General features: G+C 55.4%; 1 protein-coding gene across 4 annotated transcripts in view; it reads right to left on the reverse strand.

The window, feature by feature from the left end:
- Window positions 1-15926, reverse strand: part of HIP1 (huntingtin interacting protein 1) — a 43490-nt gene that overhangs the window by 21533 nt on the left and 6031 nt on the right. The window contains exon 1 of one of the 4 annotated variants that reach the window (XM_061470616.1): window positions 3638-3773. The exons of 2 other annotated variants lie outside the window; for them this stretch is intronic. In XM_061470616.1, the coding sequence (XP_061326600.1) occupies window positions 3638-3655 (18 nt within the window). In that variant the 5' untranslated portion in view covers window positions 3656-3773. Of the gene's footprint in view, window positions 1-3637; window positions 3774-15926 lie in introns of those variants that run through there. One more of the 4 variants, XM_061470617.1, reaches the window with a different exon arrangement.

The following is a 15926-nucleotide window of genomic DNA, read 5'->3' on the forward strand; positions in this document are numbered from 1 at the left end:
CACATGCACATCTCCACACCTTCATCCCCCTGAATCTCCCCAAATTACACTCTCAGCTTCCTCTGAATTGCACATCTCCTGCTGTTCTGAGAGCTCTCCTCAGGAGCCGCACAGCACCTTCCTGCTTCTCCTTTCATTTCCAAAAGGAAATGAGTGTTGATTAAAGAATCCAGAGCTATTGCAAATTATTTGGAGAAACTGAGTAAGTCGCAGTGTAAATCCTCTTAGTAACACTCCCTCATTTCTCCTTAATTCCTTTCTATAAATGGAGAGCTGGGATGGAGCATACCTCTGGAAAACCACCCGCAACCAAGCCCTGCAGATGCAGGGGCTCCAGGGGAAGTGAGCAGCAGCGAGACCTGACTGCAACCAGCCTGGGAAAAAGATCCATGAGCTGAATTAAAATGCAAATCCCAGCACAGCGACGCTGTGCCCTGGCCCTGGAGGGGGGCATAAGCTTTGAACATCCCTCACCAACAGCGGCTAAAAGCAAATCACAGCCCCACCGCCAACACCCATGCGTGGCCTTCGACAGCAGCCACATGGGGCCAGGTCTCACGTGGATGCGTTTCTGTATAGACTACGCTCAGCATAAACCAACCCTCCTGCTCAGTCTTAAATGCTTCCTTTGAGCAGGGAGTGAGAGGAGATGTTAAAAATACCCTCCCATGATTTAATCTGGGTTATCCGGCTGCACCCACTGCTGGATTCGTGAGTTCAGAAGGAAAGCATTCCTCTCCTGCTGGCCACATGCTGGAACCGCTCCAGGGATGAAGTGCCTTGACCAGGGCTGTGTGAGCACTTTCAGGTGCTGCTGCTCTTCTTGCCTCCTGATCCCACCAGATGAGGAATATTCCACAAATGACATGTCTTGTATTTCCTTTCGCTCGGGCCATTAGAACCACCATATTTCCCCAAAGTAACGCTGGTCTCCAGTGTTAGAGACCCCAAAACCTCACTGCATCCATTGGGTCTGCTCCCAGTGGAGATGGCTTGGGATGTACCTGTCTACAAGGAGATGCTGATGCCACCAGCTTGGATACCAGCAGGAGGAGGACCAAGGTGTACCAGAAACATCCCTGAATCCCAAGGGACACCAGCATGGGGGTTTTGGGGGCATTTGGAGACACCTTGCCCTATGGCACATGTGACACCCCAAACCAGTCTCTGGGAAGATAGCCATGGGCTCCACAAGCCATGTTGGGAAAAGATGGCATTGCCATGAGGGTCTTCTGGTAGAGACCTGGCCTGGCGTCACTGACCCCAGTTCTAAGTTGGGAAGATGATGACTTCACATCCATGTCATGCTTGCTCTATCCGCCATCAGCACTCTTGGGCACACGGCATAGCCCAGTGTTGGTGTTATGGAGGAGCTCTTCTAGCAGAGGAATTGCTTCCAATGGAGAAACCACTTGGGCCAGGCCAGGGTGAGGTGATGTGATGTTCAGAGGTCTTCACACACACAAGAGGATGACAGCCACTGTCTGGCTCCCACCAAGACTTTCACCTTGTGAGCTGTAGTAATGGTGGAAAGATGAAAATAAGCTGAAGGATACACATTTTGAATGTCTCTGAACAGACCACCCCACCAACTCCTCCTGAGGACAGCAGGTGACATTAAAGCAGAGGCTGGGATCCAGAGGGTGATGCACCCATGAGCTGCACATGCGAGGGCTTCCACCACTTCGCCTGGCCCTTCCAGAGCCTCCAGTGAAAATAAGGAGTGCAGAACATCCTGAAAGCTGGGGCAGGAGAGACAGCGGGATCTCATCGCTCCTCCACCTCTGAGGCCAGCAAAGAACAAAGACAACCACCCACACAACTTGTGGTGGGTCCCAAGGACTCAAGTGAGACATCTGATGCCAGGAGGGGAGAGCAGGATGGTCACCAGTAGCTGGAAGGGTTCCACCAACACCAGAGATGAGAACTTGCTACATTGAACACATCACTGCCCAGCATGGGGCACCAGCACCCAAAGAGTTGGTTGGGCCATTGGGTTTCTCCAGTGTCATAAACAATTTATGCAGATTAATTACTTGGCCATGTGTTTGGTCAATCCAGTTTAAGGAATATGCACTTTTCCAATACACCAATACCCTTTGGGAAAAAGAATGGACAGGGTGAAAAGTGATTTGGGGCAGAACAGCTGGGAAAAAGAGAGGCTGCAGAAGAAGCCAAACCTCAGCAGCGACCACTGGGGAAGCTGACACTGTAAAACCAGATCCCTCTGGAGTCTCCAGCTGAAATAACTGTCAAAAGAGAAGTCAATCAAGGCTGCAGAAGAGCTTGGGGATCACTTTGGTCGCTGCTACAGGCCACCTCCGACCCACCACAACCAGAGGTCCCACGGCACCACTGAACCCCAGCACAGTGGCTGGATCCGAGGAAAGGCAGAAAACCTTTCTGGAGGTGCCACAGGACCCTGCACTCCTCCATGGTTGCTCCACACAAAAAAATACTTGTTCCTGGTTTTGATGATGATCCATGTGGGCACTCCATCACTCCTGCCTTGCACTGCCCAGCTGCTTGGCCATGGAGCAGAGCTGTCCCATGGGCAGACTTTCAATTGTAAGTAGGGATTTTAAATGAAATTGATCCCTTCTAGCACCAGTGATCTCCATCGGGGAAGGGAGGATGCTGTTTTCCAGAAAGGTCCACCTTCAAATATTCCAGAAGCTTTCCCAAAGGTCCTGACTGAAGTCTTCTGCTTCCCAGCAAATGCAAATATTTGGGTGGTTTTTTTTGTTTTTTTTTTTTTTTTTTGAATGGGAGGAAATAAAGGAGTGAGGCTGGAGGATGCAGGGAGCAGATGCCACAGCTCATCTCCAAACATGCACATTGGTGTCCAGCTGCCACCCAAGGATTGACCTTCCTTGGGAAGCTTCACCCCCACAGAATACCCAGGCTGCCTAGGGTGCATTTGGCCCTGGCAGGATGCTCCTGAATGAAGCAAAGCCAGGATGCCCTGGGGATGCAGAGCCCAGTGGTGCCATGGCAGCCATGGTGGAAATCCTTCTCTGCAACAGCTCCTGCTGAGCCACTGCTCCCACCTCTCACCCGATATCCCACCAGGATGTCTGGATCCTGCAATGGAGACATGAACAGCTGGTACCACGTGGGCTCCATGCTGCACACAAGGGACCTTCTGTCGCCCTCACCGGGACAAGGAGCACTGGGAAAAGCCAAATCCCCAGGTGAGCAGTGCAGATGATGACCGCGCCTCTATGGACCCTCAAACCCCACTTCTCACCCCAAACTTGAGTCCATCCCTCATGCCCGGGTGAGGGGCGGGTGTGGGGATGAGGGTGTGCGGTTGTACGCGGGTTTGCAGGGGGACACGCGCGTGCTCGTGCCACTGCCCGGACCCGCGGACCGGGGCAGGCGGGTGAAACGGGCGGCTTGGAGCAAACCCGGGCTTGGGTGCATCAGCGCGGGACTGGCGGGGGGAGGCTCAGCTCTACCGGTCACCGTGCGGCTCCCGCTGGCCCCCGAGCCCCTCCTCCCGGATCCGGGCGCTTCCCAACCTCCCCGGGAGGGAGCTCCGCGGGATGCAAACCCTCATCCCTGGCTGGACGCGGATGCCACGCCCGGGCGGGGGTAGGGCTCCGCCGTGGGGGTCCCGGGGCCGCGCACTTACCACCTTGCCCAGCTCCATGGCGCTGCCGGCCGGGGCTGGGGCTCAGCGCGGCTCGGCGGTGCCCATGGCGGCGGTGCCCGCGGCGGCAGCGCTGGAAGGTTCTGCCGGTTGGCGGAGCCGAGCGGGGGGGGGGGGGGGGGAGGCGCGCTCCCGCGAGGGGCGGCACAACCCGAGCGGGGGGGGAGGTGGGGGATAACAAAGGAGCCCCGCGGGGGGCGCGGGGCTCAACCGCGGCTCCGGGAGCGGCTCCGGGCAGCGGCGGGGCGGAAGCGGGCGCCTGAAGCGCGGGGGTGGCGGTGGGCTGCGCACAGAACAGTGCCCCATGCCCTGCCCCATCCCCTGCCCCATCCCCTGCGCATCCCCTGCCCCATCCCCTGCCCCATGCCCTGCCCCATCCCCTGCGCATCCCCTGCCCCAACCCCTGCCCCATCCCCTGCCCCATCCCCTGCCGCATCCCCTGCGCATCCCCTGCCCCATCCCCTGGCCATCCCCTGCGCATCCCCTGCCCCATGCCCTGCCCCATCCCCTGCCCCATCCCCTGCCCCATCCCCTGCGCATCCCCTGCCCCATCCCCTGCCTCATCCCCTGCGCATCCCCTGCCCCATCCCCTGCCCCATCCCCTGCGCATCCCCTGCCCCATCCCCTGCGCATCCCCTGCCCCATCCCCTGCCCCATCCCCTGCGCATCCCCTGCCCCATCCCCTGCCCCAACCCCTGCCCCAGCCCCTGCCCCATCCCCTGCGCATCCTCTGCCCCAGCCCCTGCCCCATCCCCTGCGCATCCCCTGCCCCATCCCCTGCCCCAACCCCTGCCCCATCCCCTGCGCATCCCCTGCCCCGACCCCTGCCCCATCCCCTGCCCCATCCCCTGCCGCATCCCCTGCCCCATCCCCTGCCCATCCCCTGCCCCATCCCCTGCGCATCCCCTGCCCCATCCCCTGGCCATGCCCTGCCCCATCCCCTGCCCCATCCCCTGGCCATCCCCCGCCCATCCCCTGCCCCATGCCCTGCCCCATCCCCTGGCCATCCCCCGCCCATCCCCTGCCCCATCCCCTGCTCCATCCCCTGGCCATCCCCTGCCCTATCCCCTGCCCCATCCCCTGCCCCATCCCCTGGCCATCCCCTGCCCCATTCCCTGGCCATCCCCTGGCCATCCCCTGCCCCATCCTCTGCCCTGCTGCCCGAGCCCCTGCCCAACCCCTTGCCAGACTCCTGACCCCACTGCCAGGCTCCCTGCCCCATTAACAGACTCCCTGCCCCATCCCCTGCCGCATCCTCAAGCCCCACCTGCGCCATCTCTGTCCCTGGGCAGGGGGAAGCTGCACCTGAGGAAGGTCTGGCAGTGACCCGCCTTGCACAGGAGGCCACACAGCCGTCTTGGCTCTAGCAACAAAAGCAATTAAACTGGTGCAGTATCAAGCCCCCTCGTCTCAGTCTGTGGTTCCCAGGCCAGCATGGCTGCTCCAATGCCTTCTGTGGGACAGGCCAGCTCCCAGGCAGGAGCGGTTTGGGTTTTTCCCCAGTTTCTACCCGCGCTCAAGAAGCACTTTCTGCATCTTCTGATGGGAGGCACAAAAACACAAACGATTCTGCTATTCTGCACACCCCTAAAAGCAATCCCACAGCAGGCAGAAGTGTCACGGCTGCCCTGTGGCTGAAGAAGCTTCCCAGCCCCAAGGAAGAAATGCTCCTGTGGTGCTGGCCCTGGCCGGGTGTGCTAATCCTCTGGGATTAGCACAGTCTAGTGACAGCTCAGCCACTTACTTCAGGATTGAGACTTGGCCACTCTTAGTAAGATAACGGGATCCCATATTCTGTGGGGACGGAGCATGGCCAGCACCCGACACCCCTCCATTCATCCCAGCCTGGGGGGGATGGAGCAGCTTTTAGGGCCAAAACCCAGGTTGTGTTTTCCTCATGTGGCTGTTAAAGCCTGTGCTGTGGTTCCTGGGGCAGATGGCAGGACGTGGTGCTCAGCAGCACTGTGGGGACGCAGCTCTTTGGGGTTTTGCTGGACCAGATGGTTTTAAGCAGCGGCATGATCATAAAATCAGATACGTGTAGACTGTTTTGGGTTGAAGGGATGTTAAAGCTCATCCAGCCCCAACTCCTGCCACAGGCAGGGACACCTTCCCCTAGAGCAGCTTGCTCCAAGCCCCTGTGTCCAACCTGGCCTTGAACACTGCCAGGGATGGGGCAGCCACAGCTTCTCTGGGCACCCTGTGCCAGCACCTCAGCACCCTCACAGGGAAGAGCTTCTGCCTAAGAGCTCATCTCAGTCTCCCCTCTGGCAGTTGATGCCTGCCCCATCATCATGCCAGGCATAAGGGGGCTTGACAGCCCCTATCCCAACAGGTCTGACAGCTCATGTGCACAGCAGGCACTGTCTCTGCTGTAGTGGCCACAGGAGTCACCAACCCCAGTGTCCCCAGGACAGCCCCCAGAAGTGCACGGGTCAGACCTCCGAATTATCTACAACCAACGCAACTTGTACCCAGCCTTCTTTCTATGATTCTAGGAAACCCAGAGCCCAGCACCACGGCTGTGGGGGGCAGCAGGGCTTGTGCCCTCTGCATGGCAAAGCCCTTAGTAAATGAGTTCCAGCCGTGCTCTTGGCATGGCAACTGGGAGTTTGGGTCCTCGCTAGGCAGCCCAGCCCCCACCTGGTTCCCCCTAACTTAACGGGATCCTGGAATTCATTAATTCACTGTTATCTGGGTTTAACATTGCCCTGAACCCATCTCACAATCACTGCTGCCTTGCTGCCCCAGATGTCCTGTCCTGCCTGGCCAGGCTGCAGCCCTGCAAATAGCACTTGGTCATCAGGTTTTAATGCCTCATTCACATGAAGAGACTTTCAGGCAGGTATGCAGCACACCCCCTGCAAGGCACAGCCAGAACCAAGGAATATCCTCAGGAGAAAAACCCAGCCCCAGGGTAGGATGTGACTTTCTCTACAGTGCCATCTGCATGGGAGTTGGATGACTTGTGAGATGAGATGCAGGACCCATCCGACACTGTAACACCATCGAATAGCCATGCCAAGCTGCTCACCTGCCACATACAGGCTTTTTGTTCCCAACATCCCTCCTTTATCCCACAAATTAAGTCATCATTAACTTACGTTTCAAAATCAAACTTTCACACCAGCTCACCCCTGAACTAAGCACCTCAGCTGATGCAAAAGCCAGCTCAGAGAGATGACAGTTATTGACATTACTGATTGTCTCCTATGGATGCTGCAGAGCTGGGACATGCAAGTATGCCGCTGCTGTGTATGTCCCCATGGCTGAGCTGCTCCAGCTGGCAAAGCCTGGACTTTGGAGGCCGCCAGGAAGCACCTGGGGAAAAGGCAGAAAGCTCCAAGTCCACTGGTGTCAAGGTGAAGGGGGTCTTCAGCTAAAGGGCAAAACCAAGAGCCACGGCAGCTCTGGAATAAAACTTGAAAATTAATTTGCAGGCAATTTAGAGAGGGCCCCTGGAGCAAAGGGAGCCCCACATTTCCTCGGTGGCAATGAAAGCTGCGCTCTCTGAGCTGAAAGCCCTGAGCGGGCCAGAGGTGCACAGGACCCTGGCAGTGCAGAGGACCATGCCAGGGCTCTGGAGGGGCCACTGTGACCCACAGGACAAATCCCACCTCTACAGGCATGCACTGGAGTGAAGGGAATTCCCTTCTTGCTTTACAGGTGAGTTCTGTGCTGCAGTTCAGGGCATCGCTGTGGAGAAATGGTTGTGTGGGCACAGAGATGCTCCTGCCCTTCATGGTGCTCCCAGGTTATTCCCAGGGGCTCCTGTAAAGATGCCAAGGTGCTGACCTGCTTCTCTGTGCAGCTACAGGAGCATAGGCTCCACTTCCAGTTCTCTTCATCTACTACAGGTACAATATACATCTATCACACTTCACTCACCTGCTCAAATGCCCCATGGTTGTGCAATAAGTGGACTTGCTCAACGCTGCTCCAGCAGGAGCAGGGGTATGTATCGAGCATCCCAGGTGGGTGTGCGAACCCACACGCCTCAATCCAGGCTCCAGCAACCCTCTCCAGGGCTGCATCCCAACCCAGCAATTCAGGATGAGCTTGTGAGGACCAGCTCCGGCAAGCCTCTTTGGAGAGGATGTGCTCCGGTTGGGATGGAGGGAATGACCTTGTGAATGAAGGCAATTGCAGAGGGAGAATGTGTTGATGGGGCTGCTGAAAAACAGCAAGCAGGGCACCAGCCTTGCTGGCTCAGGGGGATGAAAGGACCTTTTCCAGAAGGGAATAGAGAAGGCAAAGCGAGAGCTGTTTCCCAGGAGAAGCAGGGGGGAGGCAGCCCCTCACTTCACCTTGTCCCCTGAGTGCCTTCATCCTCCTCCTGGCTGATCTGCAGAGGTGGATCAGCCCCCTTCCCTCCCCCTGGCTCGATTTAACCTCCTCCAGTGCTTGCGTCTTGGACTCTTCACACCACCCAGGAGCCCCTCTCTTCCCTCCTGCAGCCCCTGTGAGCTGCTGGGACACTACTTGTAGTCCAGACCACAATGGTCCCCTCACCTCTCTCCCTCCCCACAGTGTTCATTTTACCAGGTCTAAAAATACTCCAAAGCCTTTTAAACCTTCTTCCCCTGCAGCCGCCCCCCTCCTGGATGACTAATAATACCTGTGCTCCCTTTTGTCTTCTCTGTATTCCCCAAGTCTTCCCCAAGGGAAGGAACCAAACAGGAGCCCTGCTCTAAAACCATCCCTTGCATTCAATCTCTTCAATTCACTTTCCTTGGGGGATGGCATTTTTTTCCAGCTGCTGCAGTGTAGGAGCAGTTTAAACCCACCTCCCAAGAGCAGCTCTCTTAGCTCATAATAAACTAGTCCTGCCCCATGCCTTAACTGTGCAGGATGCTGCTGGAGCATCCTTCTTATACGGGATCCCTAGGATCATGGGGTTTTCAGAGCTCTAGGTATAAAGAAGAATAGCAGGTTCATTGGGAAAACCAATGAGCACTTAGAAAACTATTTATTTTCTATCCAATCATAGCATCACACAGTGGTTTGGGTTGGAAGGGACCTTAAAGCTCAGCCAGTTCCAACCCCTGCCACGGGCAGGGACAACACCTTCCACTAGAGCAGCTTGCTCCAAGCCCCTGTGTCCAGCCTGGCCTTGAACCCTGCCAGGGATGGGGCAGCCACAGATTCTCTGGGAAAATTTAGAGGACAAACCCACCTCACCATTGCTGTTTGTGGCAATGGCTTTTTCCTTCTGCTGCACTGGGATGTTGAATCATCCTTTCCTGACCGATCCTCTGCACTGCTCCATGTCCTTCCAAAACAGAGCCAAGACCTGCACAGCCCACATCACCCCACAGGTTACTGGAGATACAGGGATGGAGCAGCTGCATCAGCAGAAGCTGCAGGTGTGATGAGTTTCTCCAGACTCAGCTGAAATTCAGCAAAACCCCTCTGGGCTAATCCCACACCACTGCGTTCTTCAGGAGGGATCCAGCATTGAACAACCTTCAGAAACCCCTTACACTAAAACTGGTGATGGAAGAAAATATCCCCAAAATCATCAGTCTTGGTGATTCAGCTACTTTTCAGCACCAAATCTGCACTCGCATGAGGCAGGTTTAATGGGTATTTGGGAGCTCTGATACTTCTAGAAATCCCCCTGGCTGACTAATGCCCAAATACCTTTGCAAATCTTGATTTAGGAAGAATATCGGCTCCGGAGCAGTGCTTAAAAAGCTCAAGGCCATGTTCAAATCCTTGTAATGCCAGAGTTTCCTGGGCATGTGAAAGAGAGAGGAAAAAGCAGATCAGAAAGTGGGCACGGGTCCAGGGCTGGCAGCCACACTTCAGGCCTGTGTCGGCACGGAGCTGGCAGCGCAGGCAGCAGTGGGCAGCACAGGGCTGGCAGCGAGGGGCTGTGACTTCCCCCGGCCCCCCACTGCAGGCTGGACCAGCATGGGGTGCTGGGAGGAGAGCAGCCCTTCCACGTCACTGTGCTCCAGCACGACATAAATGATGATCTCCCGGGGCGCAGAACCGTGCTATCCCTGCAGGAAGGAGGGACGTGGGTGAAGCTGGACAGACAGACACAGATGAAGCTGGCGCTACTGGCAGCCCGAGGCCAGAGCATGGGCAGGAGGCCCTGCTCCGTTCTCTCTCCTGTCTGTACAGGAAGCCGCTTTGTTGTGTTGTCAATATACAGATTTTCTTTCAGAACCCAACCAAGCTGGGTTCAAGCTGCCATGATCAATCGTTTGTTATTTTTAGCTCTGTGTTCAATCTCTAGTGTTAGTGTTACAGCAGCTGCACAAGCCTTGTGTAATGTTGCTCAGACAGTGCCTGTGGATGGGGCTGGTCCGGGGTTGGCAGGAGCTCTGTGAGCAGCTCTGCAAAGCCAATGGGATTAAAAATGCAAGAGGGAAAGAGAGGCAGGGAGAGCAGCATCTGCCCTGCTCACTCCTGTTATGAGGAGCCAAGCAGATCCTCCCATCCAACCCTGGAGCACAAGAAACTCTTGTTCCCCACCAGGCATGGAGGGCAAGGAAGCCACAGAAAGGATGACACGGTGCAGTGGTGCAGTCGATGGGCTGGAGGGAAGCGTGGCATGAGAGAGACCTGGGCAGGCTGGTGGAGGAGTGGGTCTGTGTGACCCTCATGAAGTTCAACCAGGCCAAGGGCAAGGTCCAGTGCCTGGGTCAGGGCAATCCCCAGTACCAGCACAGACTGCAGGGAAGGATGGATGGATGGATGGATGGATGGATGGATGGATGGATGGATGGATGGATGGGTGGATGGGTGGATGGGTGGATGGGTGGATGGGTGGATGGGTGGATGGGTGGATGGGTGGATGGATGGATGGGTGGGTGGATGGATGGATGGATGGATGGATGGATGGATAGATGGATGGATGGATGGATGGATGGATGGATGGATGGATGGATGGATGGATGGATGGATGGATGGAGAGCAGCCCTGTGAAGAAGGACTCAGGGATACTGTTGGGTGACAACCAGGACATGACCCAGCAGTGTGCGCTTGCAGCCCAGAAAGCCAAGTGTCTCCTGGGCTCATCACCACCAGCGTGACCAGCAGGTCGAGGCAGGGGATGCTCCTCCTCTGCTCTGCTCTCCTGAGACCTCCTGGAGCTCTGCGTCCAGCACAAGACATGCATGGACCTGGTGGGTCCAGAGGAGCCTCCAAAACGGCCCAAGGGCTGGGACAGCTCTGCTGTGGAGAAAGGGGAGGGAGTTGGGGTTGTGCAGCCCAGAGAAGAGATGGCTCCAGGGAGACCTTCCTGTGGCTGCTCAGGACTTCAAGGGGGCTTAGAGGAAAGATGGAGACTTTTGAGCAGGGCCTGCAGGGACAGGACAAGGGGCGATGGGTTTAAACTGGACAACGGTGGGGTGAGGTTGGACATAGGGGAGAAATGTGGTACCATGAGGGTGCTGAGGCGCTGGCACAGGGTGCCCAGAGAAGCTGTGGCTGCCCCAGCCCTGGCAGTGTTCAAGGCCAGGTTGGCTGGGGCTTGGAGCAAGCTGCTCTAGTGGAAAGTGTCCCTGAAAGGTACCTTCCAACCCAAACTGTCCTGTGAGTCCATGATCCTATGACAGATGGGAAAGGCACTATGTGCAGCCCTTGATGCAAAAGGACAGCCTTCAGTAGCCACATAAGTGAATCATAGCAGTGGGATGTAAACCTGCACGCTTAACCTCCGCTAGTAAGTATATGACCACATGCTCATCACTTGCAGATCTCTTCTGTGTCCCCTGTGGCCCCATCTGTCTTCCTTTACACATGCACAATGCACTGCTGTAGATGGTCATTTCCTGTTTGTAAGCCTGATGCTGACACCATCAACATAAGCAAAACGCCCAGCAGAAGGACACAGGGTTAGCAAAGGTCACAACCATGCTACCCAACTGTCAGAACTGTGTTTGCCCCTCCCATGTCTGCCACCTTGCGATCCCTGGGCTGCCAGAGCTCCTCCATCACCCACCTCCCTGTGAGCCCCAGAGGGCTATGGGCATAGATGCCCCCAGCATCCTCCTGCACCAATACGGACATTTGCCTCCATCAGCGGCCCCCAATTTTGTCTACACTTCTCCACTTTGCAGCCTCTATCTGGATCAGTGCCATCAACGATTCAGAGGATGGTCAATAAAACAAAGCTCCCACCCATTTCCTGTTCAAGCCCCTAAATTCTGCCCTGGAAGCTTCATGTGGAGCATGTCTGGTGCCCATGGGGCTGGAGGCAAAGGATGCCAAAATACCTTCAGTATCTGCAATTCCTCCCTTCCCCAATGCACATGGAGCCCCCTCCCTTTGGTGGGGGGCTTGGTCCCCAAAACTTGGCCTTTGGTGATCTTCAAACTGCCCCATCAGAGGAGTAATTAATTATCTGCTTTTGTTTGCCACTTGAATTGAGACCCACAGACCTGGTGACAATGTCATGTGTGTGATACTTCAACTCGGTGCCCAACCAAACCTTGCACACCTACCTCCCAGGACCTTCTCATACCTTCTCTCGAGCTTTATTTCCACCCAAACCCAAAAGACAGAGAAGGGAGATGAGGGGATGCTCCTGACAGACTTGCCATGCAGACACACACCTCAGCACCTACAGCAAGCCCAAATATTGATGGCTTTGGCGCATCTGCGTAACAAATAGAGAACAAACTCAGCTGAAATGAAACCACCTGATGCAATAGGTTGGAAAATGCCACAGCAAACGCTGTCCCTGCGGCTGGAACCCACCCTGCAGGGCCAGGCGCTGCCCAAGCCCTGCCAGACCCTACCTGTAGCCTGCAGGGTGGTGCTGGAGGGACGCAGAGGGCTGCAGTCTCCCACTGATGGGCAGCAGCACAAGTATTTATAGGAATTAGGCAATGGATTTACAGCCCCGGGCACATTTCCAGCTCGGGGCACTCTCATATTCAAGCACGGCGCAGTTGCAGGGAGCGGTCAGAGCACAGTGGGCGGCAGCAGATTGCAGCAGCGCTGCCTCGGAGGCTCCCCGAGGTTTTTCCGCTTTCTTTGGCATCCCAGGTCGCCTCCCCAGTCCAGCTGCTGAGACCTCTGTTCACCTCCCGCCTCCTGGAGAGCCTCTTCCCAGCAGCACTGGTGTGCTGCGGGCTACAGTTTGCAGCCCATGGTCTTGTGAAGGGCACCAGGCTCGTCCCCTCCCACCAGACCAAACAAAGTGCCCATTTCAGCCCAGGGGGGAACTGGTGGAGGAAATGAGCTGATGTCCAAATGACAGATAAAATGACATTGTCCATTCACTGGTCAGCGTCCCCTCACAGGTGAGCAGTGCCAGGATGATACCCCAGGGCTGAACCTGCTTCCCTCTGCCCCAGCAAGGAAACAGCTCACCCCCAGCATCCAAATCTCTGCTGCTGGGAAGGTTTAACCTTTATAATTAATAAATACTGGCTTAATAAATACACAGGACCTAAGCTGTGTATACTTAATACATAGGATCTAACCCTGTCACAACAGAAGGCTGCCTGTGCTGGAGCAGAATGGAGCTCTACATCCATCCCCCAGGGATCTCTGGCTCAGGTGTCCATTCCTCATGCAGAGGAGCAGAATGGGGCAGAGGAGCAGAATGGGGCAGGGGAGCAGAATGGGGCAGAGGAGCAGAATGGGACAGAGGAGGAACAAGGGATGTTCCCTGATGGATCTATAACTGAAAAATCATAGAAACAGAATCTTGGGATGATTTGTACTGGAAAGGACCTTGAAAGCTCATCCAGTTCCAGCCTCCTGCCACAGGCAGGGACACCTTCCATGGTTCTATGACTGATAATTACCAGACTGACTGGTCTGATATTGACTGATATTACCAGAAACATGCCAGAGCCCCGAACACAGCTCAGCTGCCGTGACAGTTCCCATGCCATACCCACCGGTGAGACACTGAGAAAGAGAAATCCACACAGTGAGAACTAGTGAGAATTTGCACGACGCTGTGACCTGCAAGAAGAGCATATTGCAACTAAACAACAGGTCCAGGAAACACTGCAGGTGAAAAGCAGACAGCCACGTGCAGGAGCACCCAGGCTGCTGGGAGCACCCAGCCATCGCAGCCTCCAGTACTGCGGTCATGACGTGGGGCAGTCATAAGGAAGGAGCTGAGCACAAGTCTTTCCTACCCTCCAGGGCTGGAAAAGATGGAAATAGCTAGGGCAAGAATAAGAAGCTCTCGCCATGGTTATGCACGGTGCTCACAGGTGCCCCTACCCTGGCTTTGTACCACAGCCAAAATCCCAGCTAATTTTAAGGGTCTGAAAGCCAAGGGCTTTGTCAAACAAATTGTCCTCTTCTTTTCTGCTCTCGTTTATTCGCGTCTGTGCAGCAGACAAAGCTTTGCTTCCCTCCCAGTGGGCAGAAATTGCGGAACATCTTGTGTGAGCTCTTTGCTCGCCACCCAGCAGCTTTAGCAAACACTAATCACTGCTCCACCTCCCAGACATGATTAATTTCTGCAGCTTCGGCCAGTGCCGCCAGCACTGCTGGCAAACCGGCTGTGCCAAGTTTTGATACCCGGGGGTTACAGAAACTACAGGCTGAGGTGCCAGACCTCATTCCTTGGGAAAGCCATCTTATGGAGGTACAACGGCTGGTGTGAGGGCACTGGGAATAAGGCAAAGGAGAAAGAAGACCCAAACTGAGTGGAAAAAATGCAGGACATGGTTCCCAGCTCATTGCTTGCGGCAACAGGACTCGTCAAACTTGGACATCCCAGCTAAAAAAAAATAATAAAACTGGAATGCAGCAGCCCTATTTCTAGCTGTGACCGCTCCCTGTGTGCTTGGCCTCCCAGACGACTCAGAAACTCAAGGCACTTCTTTCCGACCTATAAAAAGAGCTGGAGTTGGACTGCAGTAGCCGGGAAGACAAACAAGAGAGGAGCGTGTCCTCCTCTTGAGGCCAAGAGCATCTCACCAGGAGATGAGAGAAGCCTGGAGATGGGTCTTGCTCAACCCAGTCCTCAGCTAACATCACCTTTTGAGGTGCCCACACATGGAGGGAGTGCTGTGGGGCATGACAGGAACTCCAGGCTGGATCCCACCCACTGCAATGTTGACTGTGCCACATTCCAAGTCATCCCCCCGTCCCTCACCCCTCCTGCACAAGGAGGTGAAGGTCCAGCTTCATGCCATGCTCTGCGTGACCCTCCCTACTCCAACACAAGCCCAACATAAGCAACGATATGCTCTGTGCTTGGGAGAGGCACGGGTACATCTGTGGCAGGTACCAGAGTGAGCATGAAGTGAGCCCTGGGACCATGGAGAGGAACAAGCCACACCAACTTGCAACTGTCCTGCTGTTCAGGCTGGCTGCTGAAGGGGTTGCCTCACCCGATCCAACATCTTAGGAAGACAGCCTGGATCACGGAAGTTCCAGGTAACAGAATGAGACCATAAAACTCAGAAACTCAGAAATTCCTACCCTAGACCTCTCCAGACAAGTGTGGAAGCAGCCAAACCTTGCTGACAGTCAGAACATTACATTCCCACTTGTGAAGTGCAGTCCTTCTGGCTGGGAAAACCAGCCAAACAAGGTCTCCAACCGGTAACAGTCTGTGAATGCATCCACTAGAAAAGATGACTTCTTGAATGGCTTCATTGATTTATTCAGTGCAGAAGTCATCATCTCTTCCGGGGGAGCCATTCCTCGCCTACACTGACACAGAAGGCAATCCCCCTGTCTCCATTTCACCATTGCCTTAAGACCTTGGGAAATTTTCGCACACCACTAACTCATGGTGAGAGACTTCTGTTGTGAGCAGTTCTGAGCACTATAGGTCCGGACTGGGTGGCCCACAAGGAGCAACCTGAAGACAGCACACTTGGTGCATGCAGTAACCATGGGTTCTGGAGGAAAGAAACAACCATGATGCCCACGGACCAGCAAGGGTGAGGGCAAGCACCAGCGTGACCTGCTGCCAAACCCACTGGGATGCAGAAGACAGCGCTTGATTCGGTGGACTGCAGAGATTGCATTTGGCCGACGCCTGGATGAGCAGTGACCATCACCAGCAGATGACTGGGCACCTGAGGGACACATCTTGCTTTGTGAAGAAATTGCAAATGGCTCTTTGCAACCATACCCAGAACCCTCCCACGCCTGGACGCCTGATCCTGGAGGAATGCTGCCTGGTGAGGGCTCTGTCTCAGGACACACATCACTAGATCAGTGAGGTCTACTGGTGAGGTCTAAGCACTACCTCTTTTCTGGGCTCTCAGGAGGAGGAGAGTCAATTCCTGGGTGTCCCTGATGTTCTGGCACACGCACCTTGCAACGC

Source organism: Pezoporus flaviventris, unplaced genomic scaffold (genome assembly GCF_033815535.1).
Source record: "Pezoporus flaviventris isolate CSIRO_AGI_PZ_B2104156 unplaced genomic scaffold, CSIRO_AGI_Pfla_v1 ptg000063l, whole genome shotgun sequence".
NCBI lineage: Eukaryota > Metazoa > Chordata > Aves > Psittaciformes > Psittacidae > Pezoporus > Pezoporus flaviventris.